This window comes from Calypte anna, chromosome 1 (assembly GCF_003957555.1).
Source record: "Calypte anna isolate BGI_N300 chromosome 1, bCalAnn1_v1.p, whole genome shotgun sequence".
In the NCBI taxonomy this organism is placed as follows: Eukaryota; Metazoa; Chordata; class Aves; order Apodiformes; family Trochilidae; genus Calypte; species Calypte anna.
The window spans coordinates 19,770,923-19,795,337 of NC_044244.1; the positions used below are offsets into that span (position 1 = coordinate 19,770,923).

Sequence of the window (24,415 nt, forward strand, 5' to 3'; positions counted from 1 at the left end):
GCTCCCCGCGCGGCCGCCTCAAGCCGCTCGCGCCCAAACCGTTAACGGGCTTTGCGCTCCCGCAGTCAGAGCCGGGGCTGCTCTCGCCTCTTCCTCCTCCTCCTCCTCACGGCTGCCGCTCGCCCCTTCTTGAATTGCTCCGCACGTTACCGCTGGTGGCGCAGGCGGGCTTGTCCATGCAGGTACCGGTAACCCGCTGCAATAACAAGCATCAACTCATCATTCGCCTCCCGCTCCAAATCCGGAGAGACTTTAATACTTGAGGAGGTGCAGGGACCTTTTTCCGGCGGGAAGGTCCAGTGTGACTTTATTTGCGTCTTACACTATTTACAAGTCACCGGCTTTGCTCGCCGTCCCCTGGGAACCGAGGAACCCGAAGTTGCCAGGTAAATGCCCTCTTCCTTGTCTGCAGCACTTTAAGAGAGGGAGTCAGCTACAACCTGTCTTGTTGCACGGCTGCTTCACCGCTATTGTACAGCATGAATTGCCAAGCGGAGGTAGCGTTTCACTGCATCGCTGTCACCGGGCAGCTTTTTTCGTCGCCCGCCTATTGTGACATTTCTCTGCACGGCTTTGGGGAGAGGGAGGCTGCTTGGTAGCGCACAGCTGCTGCGGCAACTGCTGCTGGGGATGCGGCTGCCCGGCTGCATCGTCGCACCGGCCCCTTTGCGCCGCTGTCCCCAGGGCTGCGGGGGGGCGGGCTGAGGGGGTGCCCCCGCCGGGCTGTCGGAGGGGGACCGGCGCTCAGGGCCCGGCCTGAGGCCAGGGGTAGCGGCAGGCCCCGCAGGGGCAGCGTCCCTGTGGTCCAAACATGGTGCCGCTGCGTCGGAGGAGCCCGGCCACGGCCCCGCCGTTACCACTGTCGGTGTTGTTCCCGCAGGCCGGGCGGGCACCGCCCGCAGTCAGCCTGCCGCAGCGCGCCGCCCGTCCCCGGGGAGGCCCGGCGGCGTGAGGCCGCCCGCCGCCGCCGCTTATGCAACACATCATCGATAACCACCCCGACATGGCCACCGCGCTGCTGGCGGGCGAGAAGCTGAAGGAGCTCATCCTGCCGGGGCAGCAGGATGACAAGGCGGGTGCGCTGGCGGCTCTGCTCCTCCAGCTGAAGCTGGAGCTGCCCTTCGACCGCGTGGTCACCATCGGCACCGTTCTCATCCCCATCCTCCTCGTCACTCTCGTCTTCACCAAGAACTTCGCCGGTAAGGGCGGCCGGAGGCCCTCCGCGGGCAGGGCGGGGCGGGGCAGGGCAGGGCGGGGCAGGACAGGACAGGGCAGGGCAGCGCAGCCACCACCCCTTGGCTTCGCGCTTGAGCGTCAGGAGCCGCGGCCGCTCCCTGCCGGGCACCGGCGCTGAGGGGCGGCTGCTGCGCCTCGCCTCGGCGGGCGGGGAGCCCCAGTGGGGATCTCGGGCACCCCTCTGGGCGAGCGGCCCCGGGTCTCTGGCCTCCAGGCAGCGCAAGGAGCTGAGGTGTGTGGGGATGACACAGGGTGACGTTCTGTGTTCCTCGAGGTGGATCCGGAACAGCTCCTGAGCTGGACCCTGGCTGACTTAAAGCATTTGTCCTGATATTAGTTCAGGTGTCTTACAACATGAGTGTTTGACTGACCTGCTAAGGCGAAGCAGGTAGTTTCATGGAGGCTGGTTCAGTACGTGGAGACACGTGCACACTGTGCTTTGCCATATTTTGACAGTGGAAATCAGTGGTATGTTTCTGTTGAGGGCCTACATCCTGCATGCAGCTGCTAACAATTTAAAAGGCTTGGTTTGTTTGCCCATAACTACCAGCAAGGAGGCCTTCCAGTCTAGGAAGGTCAACTTTTGATGAGCTTTGAAAATTAGTGACCCGGTAAATTGTTATGATACTTTTTGGGCCATTAGTGCACACATAAGCATCATTTTACTTTCTGAACTATAGGCTTGAGGAGTGTAGCTGCCAGAGCATGGCTGCTTTTAAGGTCCCCCAAAGCTCCACAGTGAAGATCTACCTGAAATTATAGCACTTCGATACACTGGACATGACATGGCAGTCTGTAGCTTCTGGGGTTAGTGGGAATTGGCTGAATTCAACCAGTCTAAACATACCAGAATAAGTCTTTGCTTTCCACACTGCCTTTGGGCTGACTTCCAACACTTGCATATCCTTGATACTTGTTTTCATTATAAAATAAATTACTTAAAAGATAAATTACTTGCAAATAGAGCCTTGGTGTTTTTCTTAATTATAGTTAAAACTTTTTCTATCTACCTCAGTTTTTAAAGTATATGATTAGCTCAAGATCTTCAGTCACAGTTAATGATAAGAGCCTCATTTGTTACGTGGTCATCTGGAGGTGTCTCAAAGGGACTGTATTTTCAGGGCATGCGGAGCTTGCTAAGCATCTGAAAACCATCTCTTCATAGCAACTGAAAGGCAGAATTCAAGGTCATCTTTGGTGATCAAGTTTGGGGGTCACTCCCTCCAGTTTCTTTTGTATAGAAGTAGACTAATAACAAAACAATCCTACTGAAGCTCACAACACTGTATATGTGTCTTCATACTGTTTGAGATGTAAAGTTTTGAAGCTCAGTATGCCTGAAGATAGCCTTGGGTGCAGGAAAGATCATGGCATGCCTCTTCATTTGTGTCCCTTCATGTTGTGCAGGGTTCCCAGCAGAAATCCTTTAATGACCTACTGCTTATACAGACAGCAGTTACTTGTTCCATATGAACAAATCCTCCAAGAGTGCAGAGGAAGTCTCAAGTCTTAAAGACTCATATTGGTACAGTAGATATCCCTTTGTAAGTCTAAACTGCGGTCTATGCAAGTATGTGGAAGAGAGAGAGTCTACTGAATTTCTGCATTTGAATTTATTTCATTTTTTTGAAAACTAATCTCCAGGCTGATGGTTGTGATCCACATTTGTTTTTCAGAAGTACTAAAACCAGCATCATCTGTGTCTACTGGGTATGCTCATTTGACCCACCGGGATATAGGGCAGTGACCTATTGCATCCTGACAGGGCAAAGCTTACAAGGCGACCCTTATATCTTTGGAAAACACTCTTCCATCATGTGATGCCATGTGTTTGTTCAGATGGTCTGCAGTAATATATGAGAAAAATTAAAAAAAAAAGATGTAAGGGAATGTAATACAAACGCTGTAAGAGTCTGAAACTAAACAGATTCCTTTTTGGAGTAGTGGTGAACTGCTCAGGACTGATGGATTCAGCTTAGCTTTGACAGCGTTCAAGAGCAAAACAATTCATTTTAATGTGATCTGAATCAGGTGTTACTCTGATCCAAACAGTATCTACTTAGGCTTCTCGACTAAGTCAAACTTGTCCAGAGACACTGGCAGTGGTAATAATGATAGTCTGGCTGGATACAGGGTCATTCCTCATTCTGTTTTACTCATGAGCTGCCATCGATCTTTAAAAAAATCCATCTTCATTGCTTGCTATGCATACTGCTCCCTGTGTGTACTTTAAATAAAGGTATGAAGAGTGCAAACTTTACTGACAAACTTGAGTACAGTTCCTGTTGCCCCTTTGGCTGTGAGTATCATAATACCTTTTCAGACCTGTTTTGGGCCCTTATGTGCGTCAGCGTTTACTTCAAACTAGGAAATGGAATTTGACGCTTGTTTTTATTCCTGCTTCTGTTAATGATACTCTGCAAGGCATTGAAAGCTACTGCCATGCCACTAAACTGACAACAGCCCCCTTTTCTGAGGTCTGTCCCATCTTACTTAATCAGCGTTGGTAAAGCTCCCTGAACAGTGGTGTGTGCACTGGAGGCATAAAAGTGTAGTTGTCAAAAAGCAGTGGTTTCTCACAAAACATTTCTCATTGGTTTGGAAGAGTCTGCATGATTAGTGCATGGAAAAGCCTATGTACTTCTCTGATCTACCTTTGAGTTTGTGTGTGGGATCAAACACAGCTTTAAAACGTAGTCAAGAGCACCTGTACAGTCCAGTACAAGTGTAGTGAGAGCAGCATGGGGGTTCTGAGCAGCATGGGCTGTGCAGAAGGCGTGGCCATCCCAGGGTGGTGCTCAGCCCTCTGGGGCCAGAAGCTGCAGTGAAGCACAGGGGAAACCAGAGTAGCCCCACAACATGGGATAAAGAAAGAGTGTGTTGTTTATTTAAAAGAGTATAATCAACCTTCAAAATCATTGTATCAGTAGTATAGTATATGGTATCCTGTATTTTGCCTATGGGTGAAGATAAAGTTATTTAGTTATGTTGATTTAGAGCCATGGGCAAAGTCATTGTTTAGGTCAGCGCATTTGCTGTTCATATAAGTGATTTGTTTGTCCATATACTGGAATGTTCTGATCTTTACATCACTTTTGAGAAATTAAATCACAAATTCTGTGTTAGTAGCATAAAATGCAAGACTTAATTATTACTTAATTAGTAATATATTACAGATACTATGCTGATTTTTCTGAATAAATTATAATCCAGCTGAACTTAATATGTTACAAAAGGCTTTAAATTAAGTCTTGGGCTTTTCTTCTATTATGCGTGTCAGAGAATCATAGAATGATTTGGGTTGGAAGGCACCTTTGAAGGTCACCTAGTCCAACCCCCATGCATTGGCAGGGAAAAGACATGTTCCACTAGACCAGGTTGCTTAAAGCCCTACCCATTGTGGCCTTGAACAGTTCCAGGGAAAAGACATCGACAACCACCCTGGGCAATCTGTTCTGGTGTCTCCACACTCTCACAGTGCGTATTTTTTCCTTATGTGCAATCTAAAGGTATGCTCTTTCAGTTTAAAACCATTGCCTCTTGTCCTGTCCCTACAGGTGCTGTTAAGTCTTTCGTTGTCTTTCTTGTTGGCCCCCTTTTAGGTACTGGAAAGCCTCTGTGAGATCTCCCTGGAGCCTTCTTTATGCTGAACAGCCCCAACTCTCTTAGCTTGTCTTCATAGGAGAGGTGTTCCAGCCCTCTGATCATCTTTGTGGCCCTCCTCTCAACTTTCTTTAGACAATCCTTCTTGTACCAGGGACCCCAGAATTGGGCACAGTACTTCAGGTGGAGTCTTTTGAGAGCAGAGTAGAGGGGGAGAATTCACCTCTATTGACCTGGTGGCCACACTCCTTGTTCAGGAGCCCAAGGTGTTCACAGTATTCTCACGGTCCGTCAGTCTGACTGTAAAAAAAAAACAAACCGTGGGCTGTCATTCTTTCTTCACTCTTGCCCTATAAATCAATCTGAAACACCATGAATTTTTTTGAGTTAAAATTTTGTTTCCAAACTTCACTACTAGCTGGCAGTACATTTTGGATGAAACTGAGCTCTCTGCGTGGGGAAGATGTAGGGCATATGTGTCACTAGGATGATGTTCCTGGGAGTTCCGTTCAGGCTGTGAAGGAGTCAGTAAGAGTTTGAGTACTGATTTCAGTGGTGACAGGACTTCATTCATGATGGCTGAAGTAAAATGCGTCTCTTGCACTGGCCCTTCTGCAAAGCAATGCATGCACCTTTCTTTATAGCTACTAATCTTTCATAAGAGAAAAGAAAGTCACTTAGCTAACCTCTTGTATTATCAATTCTGAGTCTCCTGATTCTCCTTCAGTGGATTCTGGAAGGGACTCCCATAAAAAGTTAATTACAATAAATCCATATGCCATTTTAATACCGGGCATAAGGTAGTCATAAAGTTACTTAGGAGAAATAGCCCTACAATAGCCCTAGGAGTAGCTACCCTACACAAGGAAGATCCACATGAGTACCTACAAAAGAGGAATGAATGTTGTTTCTAAAACTCACCCATGGAGAGAATTCATTTAAAAAACCGTTCATCCTGTATTTAGGAGCCATTGTATGCTGACCTTCAAGAGAACAAGGAAGGTTTTGGAGGTGTGTTTTCCTTATCCAGTGGATAGATGTGTATTTAAGTGGAACTGATTTTTTGGGGGCTCTCATCCCTGGTGAAGGTGCGACGTAAGGCAGCACAGACTAATGGAAACTTCTTACCTAGCAATGTTCTTGTTGAGAATAACAACGTGTGCAATTGCTAGTCCCAAGTTTCTTCAGTTTTCTCTGTTTTCATTAGGAAATCACTACTTCAAAAGTAGAAATTTTAATATATTTTTTTAAAATACGAATGTGTTTGAATTTCTGACAGAACAGTGACATGACCCCCATTAAGCCCTCTATATTCTTAGGCTTCTGTTGAAGCACTCATTTAAATGTATATGCACTGCTTTGCAAAGAAAGTATTTGAATTGTTTTCATGTTGAAGCAGGCTAGGCTTAGATTAATATTTAGTGAAAAAATGGTAAGCCACCAAACTTTAATTAAATGTTAGTAGGTAGGGCTCTAAGATGCATAGTTCAGACTATGCTAGTGTTCAGCAGCTGGTTTTGGTGATGGTGCTTCAGCATCTCTGATCAAAGCATGGTCAGTATCTCTGATCAAAGGTTCTAGATAAAAAGGGACAGGCTCTTTAATTACTGCCTTCCCATTTTCACTTCCTTTCTGAACTGCACAGAATGCAGAATATTGTTAGACTGCAACATTCATTGTCAGTTTGAAGTGTGTGTGTTTGGTGTTCCATATGGTTTTCATCATTTCCTCTACCCTCATTGTTTTTACCATGAAACCAGTACAGAGACCACAGCCATGAGCAGGATGCTGTCAGGTGCATAATACTGGTACTCAACAGCAAGTTCAGTCCTCTGTGAACGGCAGCAGTGCTACTGGCAGCAAGCGGCAGACATTTGTAGTAAAACATCTGATGGCATTTGCTGAACTTTTCTACAAGACTATTTTCTACAGTCCAGAAGATGGAGAGATACTTGGCTTTCATGATGTGCTGCTTAGTTTGTTTGTATTTTTCAATGTTTTTAAATATTCTTGTTCAATGTTTTGCTCCATTCAGAAGCAACACTATCAGTAGTGTCTTTGGGAGGTTCTCTGTGTAAGGGACCAGAGAGTGGTGGGCCACTCTCAAAAAAGAACATGTTGCTGTTTCTGTTTTATGTTGTCCTCACAATACTGAAATATTTTGGTTTCCAAATTTTCGAAAGGTTTATGACTGATGTAGCCAATTACAGGGATTGCTAAGTCATATCCTTCTTGTATAGTGCCTCATGCTTTCTATCCACAATCAATTATTTCTTCTGTATTGCAGTCATTATTGCTTTACCTTTAGAAGCTGTTAAGTACTAATATTTCGTTAAAATAAAATTAAACAATGATGCTGGTGATTTTTTATATTTTAGTCAAAAGCCAAGCTTTGGCATTGATTTGCTTGCTAGGTTTATAAAACAGTGCCAACAAAATACCAAAAAGTTGCTCATAAATACTGTATTTCTATGTCTCTTAGCAGTTACGTAGCTCAGCCCTCTACCACCCTTCTGCTAGAAAATTCTCATGAGGAATAATGGAAGGATACAGTAAGTTAAATGACTGAAGGGTCAGTTAAAGTTTCTATGTTTTATTTTCTGATTTGTAATCTTTTTTCATAAGCAATGCTTACTTCACTGTGTAGTACAGTATATGCCTGAGTTCAATGGGTTTTTTATGCATTTCACGACACAGTATGTTTGAAATATATATATGTTGGAGATTACTATAAGATGGAGTTACATTTTGTATTTTTGGTAAACCTTTCTAATTTTTATTTCTGTTTCAACTTGTGGGCAGCATATTTATGTATGCTCACTTACATGACTTATCTGCTAGATGGTTTTTGAGCTTCTTTTCTGTTTTTTCTCTTTACCTGCACTTAAAGCTGCATACAACAAGAAAGTGAGAATGACAGTTCTCCAAGTGATTATTGTTAATGCTAAGAATATAGGGCCAGATTATTTTATGTATGTGACACCAGCAGTGCAGAAATTGGTTCTGAGGTGGAATTACCTGTGATAAGAGAATTTAAGAAACATCTCAGTACCACTTGTGTTTAAGTGCTTTCCTATATATTATTAATGCAATTGTACAAGCAACCACAGGTTGGCTGCAGTTCAGCCAGTGGCTGTTTTGATTGCTGATGAAATTTTTCCCAAAGAGTAAGAGCAATTCACACACACACAAACACAAGGTGGGCACAAGATATGCAAACTGCCTTTACATAAGTTTTGGTGATTTGCAGTTACACAGTTGAATGTTAAATATAAAGGTAATCTTGAGGAAATGCATGAGCCTTACATGTAATCATTCCATGCAGTTCCAAGTGGCTACAGATATTTTTATGTCATGAATTCCATTTCTCAAATTTCATTGACACATATACATCATATACTTCTTTGTATAAAATGTAATAACCCTGTTTCCACTATTGAACCCTTCATCTTCCCAAGTGTCACATACGTGAAGAGGACCAAAATGTGGATGTGATTTAGCTTAGTACATGCTTTCAGATAACTTCAACAATTTGAATAAATGGTCAAAATATTTTTGTTTAAGAGCTATTTAATTCATTCATTGTTGTCAAGAGAAAACCTTATTAAGAAATGAGTAGGTCAAGACTGTTTTTTCAAAGCTACCCTAAAGTATTTTGAAGCTTTTTCTCCCTAAACTGGATGATTATTATGCATCTGTGGTCTAGATAAAATTGAAGCTTGTACTGTTCTTTAGAACTGTAAACCTGTTCAAGAAGAATCTGCATAATATCTGAGTTCCTGGGGTTTTATCAGCATTGAAAATGACTGCAGTGGGCACCTGTAGTAGGTACATGTTTAATTATAAAAGCTGAATAATTTTGCAGTAGATTGGAATGGCCTTGTAGAAGTTCCCTTCAGGATTTATTCTAAGAAAGACACTGAAACCAGTGCAGCTATTTCCATCATAAGGAATTTTCTCTCAAACCTGTATTACACACCTGCATTTGAACTGGGAAATAGAGCAGTTCATTATAACAGCAAGGTTTGGGGTTTGTTGGCTTTTCTGGCACCATGCCTGTCTGCAGATTCTCAGGTACCAGAGCAGCAGCACAGCCAGGTGCTTGAAATGTATGGTAGTTTGGGGTTTTTTGCACCTTCAGAGCTCAGTGACTCTTTCTGGAACACTTCAGTTACATGCTAAAGTAATTACTTTACTGAGCTGCCTTATCTTCTGAGAGATGGAAGGCCTGTTCAGGAGAGCAGGAGACTTCCACAATGGAACTGGCAAGAGCACCTGGGAGCCTTAGGAGGATGATTGTCCTGGCTCTGTCATGGTAGATTAGAACCATTCTGATACTTTACAAAGCCCAATTTCTTTACACATGGAGGAACCAGTTTTCCAGAAAGCAGTACAGCAGCCATCTCTGCCTCTAAATAACTATATTATTAAAATAACATAATTACCTAGTGAGCTAAGTAACTATTGGTGTTTTTCTTCTTTTTTAAGACAAAGTTTTCGGGGTGCTGTGTTCATGCCATGAGGTACTTAATGCAAGCCATCTTTTAAATTTCTAGTCATTACATAACAATAATGCAGTAGAATAAACCTGCTGTTTCCTGTTGCTCCCTGTGTCTGTATTTTGCCCTTGACCCTTGAATTTAGAAGCCACCATGGTCTATGTATCACCAGTTTCACTGGTTTTACATAAATCATTTCATTTCAGCATTCAGATTTTCTAGCAGTTTGCTTTAGCTAGTACTGTAGTCCCCTTTATCACAGTGTCCCCGTGCTTGTGTAGTTGCTTTGAGGTTCCTTTTCTAGAGGAGTATTTTTCAGTAGGCCTAAAATGGGAGGTTTTTTAACAAATTACTTCTCTTCCTATGCAGGTGATCTGTTCATCACCAAAATTCCACTCACCTCATCCTGTAAGGCCTAAATTTGGAAATAAATATTATTCAGCTATCTTGTGTAGAATTATCTGTATGGCTGAATTTAATTTTTTATATTTTGCTGGATACATTGTTTTAGTTTCAGATCTAACTTTCCCTCAAATCTTAATGTAAAACTAAGTAACATTATAATACAGAAACACACCTGTAGGTGCAAGTACAAGCATTGTCATTTCCTTCCAGGTGTTTTGTGTTTTCTGTTTTCTCACAGAGCTCTCTTGAGCACAGAATAGAGCCAGAGGATGTTAGGGGTTGGAAGGGACTCTGGATATCATCTAGTCCAACCCCCTGCCAGAGCAGGTTCACCTACAGCAGGTTGCACAGGATGTTACCCAGGTGGGGTTTGAATGTCTCCAGAGACAGAGACTCCACCACCTCTCTGGGCAGCCTGTTCCAGTTCCTCCTCATGTTTGGATAAAACTTTCTATGTTCAAGTTTGTGCCTGTTACCTCTTGTTCTGGTACTGGCACCACTGAGAAAAGACTGGCACAATCCTGCTGGCATCTACTCTGCAAGAGCAAATGCTCCTAATGGCATTTAACAGTGCAGTCACTGTAACTGAGCTTTCTTTCCAATAGCGTTACCACCATGCTGATGCCATCACATGGTAGCTCATTGAAACATTCCTCTATAGGAGCAGCTTAAGATTTCTTTTGAATGTTTCTGTGTAACATCTCTGTAACAGTTGTCATTTCTGGTATAAACGTCTCTAACACAGCACATCATCCAGGTAGGAATAGGTGCTTTTCTTTTGGGGCTTGGACTAGATGATCTCCAGAGGTCCCTTCTAGCCCCTAACATTCTGTGATTCTCTCCTGAATAACCTGGGCAGGAATTCAAGTCTTTAAGCCTCAGGTTGCTGGTAAGTGAACTTGAGTACACCACCTATTCTCAGAAGTTCCATTGTTTATTACATTACAGGGAGTAGTGTTCTGTACATTTTTATATACAATAGGAAGGTGTATTACTTATTTATTGATTCTGTAGATCCAAAATATATGAAATACAAGCTCTAGTTCTGCAAGGCAAATAGACCCAAACTGTAAATTTAGGGACACGTGCTGCTGTCCTTACACTGTATTTACCCCTGTGGGGTCCTCATTACCTATCAGTCTTTGAACCTGCTTATCTGCATCTTGCCCATTACAACTGATCCTTATAGAGTATGAGCCAGAAAAATGTGCTAGCAGCAGTGGTTTCCTGTCTCTTTTCTTCAGAGACTTCCTCTTCAAGATTTTTTTCTTAAACAGGACAAGTGGTTTCAGAAAGTGGGCAAAAAAGGCTATACCTTACCTTGTTGATCATGGAGAAATTTGTACCTTAGGAAGACTTCATGGGCATGGAACCTATATTCAGATTTGGAAAGAATATTCCCTAAGAAAGGTAAAGGTATTGTCTTTTTGTTTTCATAAAAGTAATAATTCTTAATAATTAACTGGTTAAGTTAAGGCTTAGTTTGATGAATGTTTTCTTTTTTTATTCACATGAGTAAACTCAATGAGCTAAATAGGAGTGTATGACTGCAGTTGATACACAAAAGTAATTTCAGGAATTCATCTTCATGCTGTAATAATTTCTAACCTTTAAATACCATTTAAATAAAGAAGTTGAAATAAACCAGTTAAATTAAAGGAAGTTTTGGCTGTGAATTAATTTGGATATTAGTCAGCATTTGTTAGAATTACATTCAAAATATAGAATTATATATTCCTTGTGGACTGCGGGACTGAGATGGAAAACCTATATGCTGTTTAAATAATGTTATATTTCCTTAAACTACATTTTCAACCTCAGTAACATGAATATCTTTTCTCTTTTTTTTCCCAGAGACAAGAGGATCCAGGAGTTTTCTTCTTTTCCATTTGAAAATTGCTGAAAAACTACTAAATAAATTATTTCTGTTTTTAAAAATAAACAGTTTACTACCTGCTTTCTTGTGCAATCATTTTTGTATCCAAGATGATGAGGCATGTGTGTCTGATGGCTCACACTATGTGACACAACATAAGGACATCAAACACTGCCATTATTTTTGAATTCAGGACATTTCTCATTTATCTTGACTGATAGAAACTTGTGTTCTAGCATCTCATGGGTAGGAAGATTCAGAGATTCTACCTAAACCAATTTTCTTCTTAGAGTTGAGTAGAGAGGACTGTACAAGGAGTGCTTGAGGGAACTTGACTGGAGTGCTGCCTTTCCTTCATAGGCAGATGGGGCACCAGCATGAGGATGATTTAGCAGCCCTCTTCAAGAGGGCAGAAAGGGTCATGTGGGGCCATGGGGGGCAGGCTGAATGCTTGTAGATCCCTGAGTAAGTTTTTGCATAAAAGTCTTACTTGCCTTTTTTTGGTGTAGCAAGCACAGGAATGTTCATATTTTTTCTTTTTTGACTTGCATTTTCTGAAAACTAAGTTTCTTTTTTTTCTGTCTACTGTTAGAAAATTGTGCTATTCCTTCTGCATTTCTGAATTGTCACACTAGAATGCCAAAATCATACGATCAAGTTGGAAGTTTGAGTAAATTCAGAGTAAATTCTAAAAATTGGAGGTCGCAGGAGATGTGCACAATTTATTGTTATGTTTTATATTTTGCTTTAGGTAAATATACAGTGGGTGTGAAAATTTATTTGCCCTCTTATATAGGGCAAATAATGGCACTGTTTATAATTACTGGTTTTCTCTCTTACTTTTTAATGTCTTCCAAAAGCATTGTAAATGTATTGTCCATATTTAATTAAATAACGGATGCTTATAATAACACTTTAGAAGCTTGAAATTTATCCCCATCCAGCATCAGTTCTTCAAAGATTCCAAATTTTATGCACTGTGAGTAATCCCATTGGCTTCAAAGGAACTGCCCAATGCATAAAGTCAATTCAGTCTTTTTAATAGTAGGTCTATTTTTTTACTGTTTTAAATACGAAGAGATTGGCTTTGTTATCTTTATTTTGAAGGGACAAAAAGTTTGTGTTAGAAGCAATTCACTCACTTTTCCAGGAAGACTTGTAAAAACTTCACTTTGCAGAGATAGTGGAGGGTGATACAGCATCCACCAGCTTCACCATGTATTCTTGACAGTGTCCTTCCTGTGTTCCATACACCAGCTTATATTTGTTTTGCAAGGTGTGTTGTGGGTTTTTGAGTCTTTTTTTAGTAATAGGCAAATACACAGCCTCCTTGGTGAACTGTGCTATTGATACCTCTTACTTTGAGATGCAATACTGAGGACTGACTCTAGCCACTTGCATTGCAATCATAGCCTTGCACGGTAATTATTCTACTTGGCATGTTCCTAATGCAACTGGGCATTGCAGTCTTTTTCGGAAATGGCCATTCCTCAGAAGCAGAAAAAGATACTACTTTCATTCCCCTAAAGTGTGCCCTTTGCATACACACTACCTGCCTGTCATTTTTCTCCACTGAAGTTGCACTTAAACTCATAGGATGAGGTGCCACAGAGGGCAGTGTGTGAAAAAACTTAAGTTGTCAAGGGATTTTAATTTTTAAATGGCATAGCCTGATCAATTGTATTACACAGCTGACTAAGTAATTCTGCTTTGATTATTTCATCTTACTTGCATGTCCAAAAAATAGTGAGATGTCTCTTGTACCTAGTTTTCTGGACTTCTGGACAGTGAGCAGGATAAAATGTATTTAGAGCTGCTGCAAACCTCTCATGTACTGCTCCTGTGATCACCTAACAGTATCCAAAAAGGGAAGCTTAGCTTCCCAGTATGCATCGTAATACTCAAGTCAGTGTAAGATGGCAGAAGTCATCTTGGCTCAGTGAGAAAACTTGAAGAGAACCATTTGTTGCTATCTTCCTGAATATCTTGGTGCTGATAGCTAGGGGACAGGAATGCCTGTATGTCACAGGAAACTGGGTTTCATACTGGCAGGTTCTACTGAGCTTAGGGACACCCAATTCAAAATGTTTCTGCTTAGGAGAAACACACCAGGCTTCTTTGCCTTTTTTTATTTATTTTTTTTTTTTAGCCCAGAGGAACATTTTCTCATACAGAAATCTACCTTTTCTCAAGAAATCATACAGTAAATCTTTGATAGTAAGAGTTGTAATTTTTTGTATGCATTCCTTCATGGTTAAGGTTGGGAAGGCATGTAATTATCCAACCCAAGTGAGCCAGTGAGCATTTTTCATGTAACACATGACAGTAAATACACAGAAATACTCTAAATGGGAAGCAGTGTAACAGTAGAGTGCTTTAAACTCTCCCATGAGTTTGAAGTTAGATTATTTTCAAATAATCTTAAAAAATTAGGGAATTTGTAGGACTTACTTTACCTGCTATCTTGGGTAGCATCATTTATTCTAGCAACTCTGTTTAAATTGGCTATATTTTAGAAAAGAATCCTCACTGAATCACTTGTTAAAACAATTTTTGTGCAGTCCTCAAGATGTAGGTTTGAGTAGGTCACAGGAGAGGTTTACACCCCAGCATTTTACCAAAGAACTAGTGCAAATGCTCTTGATTTTCTTGCATATGAGAAGTAGCTGTTCAAGTAAGGAAACCTCTGTTAAGCCAAAAGGATTTGGGTTTAGGGGGTTTTGCCTGTTTATTTTTAATATTATTATTGTCAAAATAGTATTTTAATATTTCTCTTTGTGAATTCTATTATAAAGAGAACAGTACTGCTGCTCTCTTCCAGTGAGCTGTTCTCAGTCTGAATTGTAAACTGCATTTAGAACTGGAGCAAGCTTGGTGTTCTTGATTGATTCTCAGTTCAACAGAACATGCTTTCTTCCTATGGGTCTCATTTCAGGAAGTTTTTTAAAGGTATTCCAGAGCACTGTAAAATACATTCCCTTTGTTCTACCTGCCAAAATATGAAAATATGGTTTTCCTCGTTGAGGATGTTTTGATAATGGTCATTGTTCTTTGAGCAATTAATGCTATTCTAGCTGTGACAAGTTTTCCTAATCTATCTTACTTTCATGTATTGCTAGAAAAATGTAATTTATAAAAACATAACTTATATACTGGATCAAGACATAAGTCTTTTGAGCTCAACATCCTGTCTCTGGTGATGGCAAAAAAGCAATTGCTTAGAAGAGGTGTTAAAATAGAGAAGCAGATGGTGTTACTTCCTTTGATAAACGCTTCCACACTTCAGCAGCCAATTGGCTTAAAAAAGGTCTGAGAGAAAAACTCTATCACTATCTGTGTATTTAATACTTCTTGCTCTACTTTTTCTTCCATTACTTTTATTGCTTTTTCAATCCAAAGTATTTGTTCTTCTATAGTACTGTATGACACTGTATGACAGTGAGTTCCACCATTCAATTGCACACTGTATAAAAAACAGTGTTGTAGTTTCAAATGTAGAAGTACATTTCCATAGTAATAAATGCAGTTACCATGCAGATTCTGTCCTTTTCATTTATACTTCAAGATTTTTAGCTGGTAATTATACAGTTGACTAAATGCTTGTATGTCTTTAAGTTCATATTTTTTTCTACCATATGCAATGAGTAGACTTTATTAATAAAGATTAAAAACATTGCCTTCAGCTACATTTTTTTTCTATTCAGAAGAGTATTTAGCTGGAATGAATCTTAAATTTCAACTAAATGAGCCTTTCACCATTTGCATAGAACATCCTCAGCTACTGTAGAGTGGATATCAGGTCTTTTAGCTTTACAGAGTTCAGGTCACAGTTGCTTAGGATATTGTTCTCTGAGAGGTAGTGAAACAAAATGTGTATTTCTTGCTGATATTTCCTGGTCAGGTTCATTCTAAAATGTCCAGGTAAATAGTTTTGCTTGTGAAGATGCGTGCAGGCAGAGCTGTCTAATAGACATGGAGGGCTTAACAGTCACGGAAAGACGCAGTAAAATAAAATCGATATAATTTGAAATGTTTATTTTCCAGAGCTCCTTTTGTAGGTTAAATGCACAGCAGTGACTTTTCTCTCTGTTATACAGAGGAGCCAATATACTGTTACACACCACACAACTTCACCCGCGATCAAGCCTTGTATGCCAGAGGATATTGTTGGACAGAATTAAAAGATGCCTTGCCAGGAGTTGATGCCAGCCACTGGCCCTCCTTGTTTGAGCATAAGTTCCTACCTTATGCACTGCTGGCTTTTGCTGGGATAATGTACATTCCAGCTCTGGGCTGGGAATTTCTGGCCTCTACCAGACTGACTTCAGAGCTTAATTTTTTGCTTCAGGAGATCGATAACTGCTACCACCGTGCAGCTGAAGGGCGGGCACCAAAAATAGAGAAACAGATTCAGTCCAAAGGCCCAGGGATCACGGAGAGAGAGAAGAGAGAGATCATTGAGAATGCAGAGAAGGAAAAAAGCCCTGAACAGAACTTGTTTGAGAAATACCTGGAAAGAAGAGGACGAAGTAACTTTTTAGCTAAGCTTTACCTTGCGAGACATTTGCTTATTATCTTTTTAAGCATCGTACCCATTACATATTTATCCACCTACTACGCTACGCAGAAGCAAAATGAATTTACGTGTGCACTAGGAGAGCCTCCAGACAAAACAAGCAGCTCCAAGTTGCACATCAGAGTGAACTGTAAACTGCCATCTGTCCAGCTCCAGAGGATTATTGCTGGTGTAGATATCTTTCTCCTCTGCCTCATGAACTTGATAATCCTCGTCAACTTAATTCACCTCTTCATATTTCGCAAGTCCAACTTCATATTTGACAAACTGAACAAAGTTGGAATAAAGACCAAGAAACAGTGGCAGAAATCCCAGTTTTGTGATATCAATATTTTGGCCATGTTCTGTAATGAAAACCGAGATCACATAAAATCACTGAATCGTCTGGATTTTATTACAAATGAAAGTGATCTGATGTATGACAATGTGGTACGCCAGCTGCTGGCAGCATTGGCCCAGTCCAATCATGATGCCACTCCAACCATGCGTGATTCAGGGATCCAAACGATAGACCCAAGCGTCGATCCAGCAGACATTGATGCTAATGAGCAGCTCATCATTAAGAGACCAAGGAAGAAGATGAAATGGATCCCAACTACCAATCCACTTCCTCAGCCATTTAAGGAACAGTTAGCCATTATGAAGGTTGAAAACCATAAACCTGAAAAACCGAAGCCTGTGCGGAGAAAGACAGCAACAGACAGTCTTATAGCTCCTTTGTTGGAGTCTGCTGCAAAATCCTCACAGCAATCGTCCGCTCATAAATCTGAGCCAAACGCCATCCCAAGCACAAGCAGTGAAAAAAAACACACACGACATTTTTCCTTGGATGTTCATCCATATATACTCAGTAGCAAAAAACCCAAGCCAGAGATTCAAGCCATCCCCTCGATGCCTACATCAAAAAGCCAAGAGGGTGGATTTTTAAACCAGGAAGAGAATGTCGTAGTACACGTTACCTCCTCTCTCAAAGGTACAGTATGTCATAATGCCCCTGCCACCCCCACAGACCATGGTTTGCATAGCAATCTTCAGAAGCTCAAAGCTTATCTGAATTGTTTGATCTACCTTGCTAGATGTTGGGACAGCTAATAATATTAGGCCTTGCGGACCTCAGAAATAGGGGTTCTCTCTTTTTGTCCATTATATGGAAGATAACCATTAGTACAGGTAGAACACTATGAAACAGCCTGCAGGTTGTTGGTGCAGTTAATTTTTCAAATGTAGGAACATTTACAAATGTGGTCATGCCTTGCCAAGAAAATTAGGAGTGTTTGGCCTCCGTGATACCCTTCATGCTCTACCAGCACCTGGCACTTTTCAAGCCTGCCTTACTTTTAAGTCATATGGAAACTGCCATGGTAGATGACCAATACTCTGACCAGTTTCAGCTACTTGCTTGGAGTGTGTGAGAAGCTGTACTAATGGCAGTTAAAGCTCCCTGTAGAAAAAATTCTCTTAAACTACCAGTTCCTAGGGGTTGGCATGTGTTTGTCACCTAGAAAATTACAACTCTGGTCACTGATTGATAATTTTAAATTTTCCTTTGTCTAATGTAGACCAGAGGATGGGTGGTCCAAAGTGTAGGTGCTGGTCAGGGTAGGTGCTGCCATTCCCTTCCCACGTGGCCTCACAGGAGATGCACTTTCTGTGTCTCAGCTCCCAGTGTGTGTTTTGGAAATCCTGTTCCTTTCTGACCTGAAAGGAGTGTTTCAGGTATATCAATGATTGTTAGGTGCTAGAGTGATGGGTAGAGCTATGTGAGCATTAAGTGATAGCTCAGTAGACAGACTGATAGACAGAAAAGTATCTTCTTGTTTATTTTTGTAAGCTACTGACATAAAGAAAGAAGCACTGTGCAGTTGAAGTTACAGAAAGATTTGTACGTACTTAAAGCAATGGCTCTCATCTCATTACAAGCTAAGACCTCCCTCTGGGCTTCGACAGACTGACAGCTACGTCACCCCACTGCCCAGCAAAGAAGTGATTTGAGGTATAAAAGTTTCTGTCACTTCCAAATCCTTATGCTCCTTAGAGCCTTCCAACTCCCCAGTGTGCATGTGAGCTATTTTACAACATTCCTTATCCAGTCACCTGCTCTGATTTCAACTCCTCAAAACTACGGGGGTTTTCTGGTCTCAATTACTTTCATCTAAATTAGTGCTTGAGTATTTTAAGGGCAAAAATTAATTACTGTAGTTTTGGGGCTCTGTTACTCCCCATTCCCGTTGTTAGACCTATATTGCAGTCCGTCAGGTAAGGCAGACTTACAATTTCTGGAAAGAGACATCAGTTTATGTCAAATTGCTGAGTTCTTTCTAAAGACAAGTGGCTTACAATGTGTAACCACTATTTTTTCCCATTGAAAATACCAGTGTTTTTTGTATTCCATCCTGTGGATTTCAACATTCATAATGTTTGTAAAAACCATTAAATCGTAACATTTCTAAATCATAACATTTACAAAACACCTGCCAGACTGTAGAGAGTAATAGAAGTTACTTTTTAGTTGTTTTTTTTTTTTAATTTTATGAAAGTATCATTCACATAAGGAAGCATGAGCATGCATAAAAGAGCAAGATTTACAAAACCTGTTTGTTAATTGTCCCATTTCCCTGAGCTTACAACCCTATTGTTTTGAAACAGTCCTGCTGGATTTCTCAAAGGGTCCCAAGAAAATTCATTTTTGGGGTCCCCTCCTGCTCCCACTGAAATCAGTGGCAGAACTACCAGTGGTTTATATTGGTTTGGGACAGTGCTCAGTGACGGAGTGGAAGGGTGAAAGATGACCTGACTTTTAACTGCCTCTTATGTTTTCTTCTAGACACCCCTCATCCTGCAAAAGAGATCCTGTACTCATCTGAGACATGCAGAAGCGCTCCTGCTGCCGGGGCTTTTGTCACCTGTAACCACAACCATATAGCCACCACCACTGCTGCAACGAGTGTGACTTTGAACCAAGTCAAGCCAGAGCCAACACCTGCACTGACCTGCAACCCATCCCACCCGTTGCTGCACATCAACACCCTCTACGAGGATCACGAGGAGGAGGTTTCAAACATGATGGACAATGGTATCCACTCACCAGCTGACGCTGGAGAAATGCTCTCCATCCCTACCCCAAAGCAGATGAGGTTGGCCACCTTTGATGAACCAATGGCAATGGTGAGCTCAGTGGAGTACTGAAGGCCGCGGGCTGCAGAGCTGCTCCCTCGTGGCCCAGCCCGTGCCCGCTGCAGTGCAGACCGTGGTCCCCCTGAGGATGCAATTCACTGCATGAGCATGCAGAGTTTTCACACTGACTATAGTTTCTGGGAATAGCACCGAATTTTTTTTCAGGATCACATCATGAGCACTGTCAGACATTTACAAAAGAGAATAAAGAAAATCTGGTGGAATTAGACCTTTAACACCAAGACAACCATTATCTCTAGCTCTAAACTATAGATTCCTTATTTAAATGTGGATTAGCACAATTTATGAACACTAACAGGCTGATGACGTGCCACAGTAATTTTAGTGAGTGCTTAAATCCTTTACATTCAGAATCACTGATTAAAGTTAAAATAACATAGAGGTGAGGTATACTTTTTTAATGGCAGCAGTTAAATAAGAGGTTTTTTCTAAGCAGAGAGGAATTTTTTTTCAATTCAGGATTATAAAAAAGTTATATGCAAGCAAAAATTTTTGTTTGTTTGTTTCTTTAGCTCACTGATGTTGGGCTTGATGGAGACTTAGCTGAAAGGGCCTTACTACCACCAGCATTTCAGTGCAAAAGGACTGATAACTCAGTCTTTTGCATTTATAAATGAAAATACCTGAGGTATGCCCTGCCCTTCAATATGCTTCTATGTTTGATGGAAGATGATGAAATGAAGAGTTTATTTTTTTAAATCTATTTTACCATGGGAAAAATTACTTTAATAACTTTTCAAAACCAGTGTTGCTTTTAACAAAATGTGTAGAAGAGAGTCATTATAGCTGTTTATTTTTTCATGGTGCATTTATGAACCAGGTTAGAAACTTCCATGGGTGCTTCACTGATGCGAAAAATCTTACAAAGTTCATTACAAAAATATCTTACAAAATATGAAACCAGCAAAATCATTTTCAAATAACACACAGTTAAAGGCCTAAATGAATTTAGGTCTGCTGACTTGGCTAGTCCCTGATTCAGCAAACACTTCAGGCCATGGGTGGCACTGAAACAACTCATATGTCTAAAGCTAAGCACACACTGAAATGGCTTTGCTGGATCTGGGCTCTAGTGCAGGCAGACAATAATCCTGCAGTATGTGCTGCCACTCTGATTCAATATTTGCCTTCCTTGGCTCAAAGCACATCTTCATGCCCATCTTCCTATAACTACGGTATGTGTGATTGAATAGAAAACTCTAGTATAACTAAAACATCTATTAAAAGTGTATCATGCAATAACCATTCTTGGCAAAATTATAGTGAAACAAAAAGTGGCTGTGTTAAAATAATATTCCTAGCTGCATTCAGAATTATGGACTATGTGTGTTTGCTTCAAAATTATGTATAATGGTAGAAAAATATGCAGCACAAGTATGGAACTGAAATCTTGAATTTATTTTTAATTTATTACCTCAGACATGGATATATGATACCAATATTTAATGAAAATAGCACTGAAAATAAATACTTATTATTATGAATAGTTTAATGTGTACTATTTCGTAGCTTAGTTATATACAAGTAGGATTTTATTATAAGCAGTCTGTGGGACATGTAAAGCCACCATTCCCCCCTGCATTACTTCAGTTACATTCAACTTTCTGTTCTGAACAGCCAAATACCAAAAAGGCAGCAAGCAACAGGACAGATACCTCAGACAGGGGAGGAGGTGCTGGGGATGGCTCAGTGACCAGGCTTGTGACACCAAGGTCTCAGCATGGTGGGATGGAGCTGGGGAGGGACCCCAGTCCAGGACAGCCAGAGGTGATGGCTGCAGTGGCTCCTGATGCTGTTTCTCCTCCCAGCACTGGGGACATCGATGTTCCCTGCAGCCTGCAGCAAAGCTATCTGTGTGATGTGGCTGTGGGATGAGCAGGGATCTCAGCAGTTTATACAGTGCCTGTGGCTCCAGGGCCATAGACTGGTCTAAGCCCCTCGAACAGACGCCACAGGGTGTTCAGCATCACTGCCTGTGTGACTGGCAAACCAATGTGACTTTTTAAATAACAAATCTGCAACCTGCATAGCCGGGGCCTCACTCTGCCCCAGGTACAGGAGGAAGTTTTCTGCAGTGAGGCATCCTAGGAGTAGAGCATCACCCATGATAGGACTGCATGGTCTCTGCCCAGCCTGTTGGGAACTGCCGCCCATTTAGTCACCTGAAAGCAATGGCACATAAAGACTTTGGAGGTGAGGTAAATGTCCTACTACATCCTGTTCACTTAGATGAATACTATAGTTTGAATTAATTTGGGGGGCAAATTAAAACCGTTATAGTTCAGTTCTTGTTAAATACCAATAAAAATTAGAAAAAAAGTGGAGAATTGCCTTAAGAAAATAAGGAACTTATTATGAAAAACAGAGTGAAAGAATAGGACCCTGAGGTTAAAGAGATGTAACTCCCTTATATCACTGTGCTTTCAGTTGCTGAAAGGCAGGGTGGTGAATTTCTTCCTAGTTGCAGCAGCTGAGCTGATAATACACCAAATGCGTGGGGAAATCCTGGGGGATTGCCTGAAAGCTCTCCCTTTGGTATCACACACTGAGAAAGATGCCAGCTGTACAGGTCTATAGCTAGAGTAATAAGCCAGGATATACACCAGTGTCAGGCAAAGCAGACTGTCTTAAAACTAAGGAGCTGAACTTTGTGTAGTACACTGAAAATAGCAAAATTCAGTAACCAGAGCCATTTTCATTATGCAGAAAATGCAGGGTTGAGGGGGTGTGTGTGTCCTATGAAGGGTTTCCCACAAAGTTACATCTTACCTATTCATTTGAGAACACTCTGTGGACATACTGTCATTCTCTGGGAAAATGTGAAGTGTCCCACCCACCTCCTAAACTGAATGACCAGAGACACAGCCTCATGTTTAAATTTCTATTTAGCCTGCACAGCATTAGCATCTCCTTTTGCCTGGTCCCTGCCTAAGGATTTCAGCTTGACAGATGAGATGACTCACGTTCTCCAAGGCTGGTTTCCCATTTACTTGACTGGAAAAAAGACCACATTCTGAGAGCACAGAAACTCCTTTCTTCATGATACTCTTATTCAGAGTACATTTGACAACCAAATAGGAGAGACAAGTGTGTCATAAGCATCTTTTGAGCTATATTCAGGCTGCCCAAACCCAGCAGGAGATCAGCCATTTCTGTCTCACAGCCAGCTAGAGAAGTTCTGTTGGAATTTTTTGTGCAACAGTGCAGTAATCCTTTTTTAATTGATGTTATTAACATTTAGCTCTACTGAGTAAATGTACACATACATATACACACACACAGATTTATGTATAACAATTGTATACCTACAAATGCTATATGCACATTTAAAGATATCTTTTGCATAGAAATGTACATCATCTCTACTTTGCTTCATAAATAAGCTATTCATAGTCATTTCCTTTCCTTTCATCTCCAATTAGCATGCAGTAGGCCCAACCCAACAACCTTTCTGTACCTTTCTGACTTCACTGGTGCTTTCTGATGCTTGGTGTGCAGGTGAGGTTGCTCTGTTCCCTGCAGTCAGGCATGCTGGGTAGTTTATATTTTGATATATTTTGATATTTTGTCCTGGGAGCCCTTTTCTGCACAGTGCTTCCTATAACTCCTGGCCACCAAAAACCAGGACAGAATGTATTCGGGCATGGTCTTAAGTTGTGCCAGGGGAAGTTTAGGTTAGATATTAGAAAGAATTTCTTTACGGAGAGAGTGATCAAGCATTGGAATGGGCTGCCCAGGGAAGTGGTGGATTCTCCATCCCTGGAGATATTTAAAAAGAGACTGGATGTGGCACTCAGTGCCATAGTCTAGCAACCGCAACGGTGGTTCAAGGGTTGGACTCGATGATCTCTGAGGTCCCTTCCAACCCAGCCAATTCTATGATTCTATGATTCTATTTCCTGTGCTGGGGGTGCAGTTAACACAGCTGACAGCCATTCTGCACATCCTTTGGCTCCCAAAGCCACTGTTGGACCTCAAAGCAAACAAAGCAGAGTTGGAAGTTCATAGAATAGAATCAACTGGGTTGGAAGGGACCTCAGAGATCATCAACTCCAACCCTTGATCCACTGCTGCTGCAGTTACTAGACCATGGCACTGAGTGCCACATCCAGTCTCTTTTTAAATATCTCCAGGGACAGAGAATCCACTACTTCCCTGGGCAGCCCATTCCAATGCTTGATCACCCTCTCCAGAAAGAAATTCTTTCTAATATCCAACCTAAACCTCCCCTGGCACAACTTAAGACCTTGCCCTCTTGTCTTGCTGAGAGTTGTCTGGGAAAAGAGACCAACCCCCACCTGGCTCCAACCTCCTTTCAGGGAGTTGTGGAGAGCGATGAGGTCTCTTCGGAGCCTCCTCTTTTCCAGGCTGAACACCCCCAGGTCCCACAGCCTCTCTTCATAGGATATTTGCTTAAGTCCCTTCACCAGCTTAGTTGCCCTCCTTTGGACCTGCTCCAGGACCTCGATATCCTTCCTAAACTGAAGGGCCCAGAACTGGACACAGGACTCAAGGTGTGGCCTCACCAGAGCTGAGTACAGGGGCAGAATCACTTCCTTGGACCTGCTGGCCACGCTGTTCCTGATACAGGCCAGGATGCCATTGGCCTTCTTGGCTACCTGGGCACACTTGTCCCCTCACTTGTCCTGGTTACCAGGTTATCTGCCAGTCAGCAGTACAGCAGGGGCAATGCTCACAGGCTCTGTGTCTGTAAGAGAGGCTGCACTGAGGGAATTTCATCACTAGCTTTAAGCTTGTCACTGCCCTTTCAGGCTTGCATTGAAAGGAGCACTGATGAAAAGCTTAGTCTGAGAGTATGATCCCAGGGTCCTAAAGCTGAGTGAAAATTCTTCCCTTCATATCACAGCCAGAGAAAAGTATTATTAGGAATAGTGAAAATCCAGCTTTAACCTTTCAGTCAGAGTTCAAGAAGAACAAGAAGGGCTCATCATCATTGGCCTCAGCTTATGGATGCAGACACAGAAACACAAGAAAGTGGAACAAATTGTCCCAAAGCTACTTAGG

At 41.6% G+C, this 24,415-nt stretch overlaps 1 protein-coding gene across 1 annotated transcript; it reads left to right on the top strand.

Moving 5' to 3' along the window:
• The first annotated feature begins 973 nt into the window (after positions 1-973).
• Positions 974-19,381, top strand: PANX2 (pannexin 2). The gene is made up of 3 exons (XM_030464678.1): positions 974-1,199; positions 15,717-17,168; positions 19,020-19,381. Exons 1-3 carry the CDS (start codon positions 974-976, stop codon positions 19,379-19,381), a joined length of 2,040 nt encoding a protein of 679 aa, XP_030320538.1.
• The last annotated feature ends 5,034 nt before the right edge of the window (positions 19,382-24,415 follow it).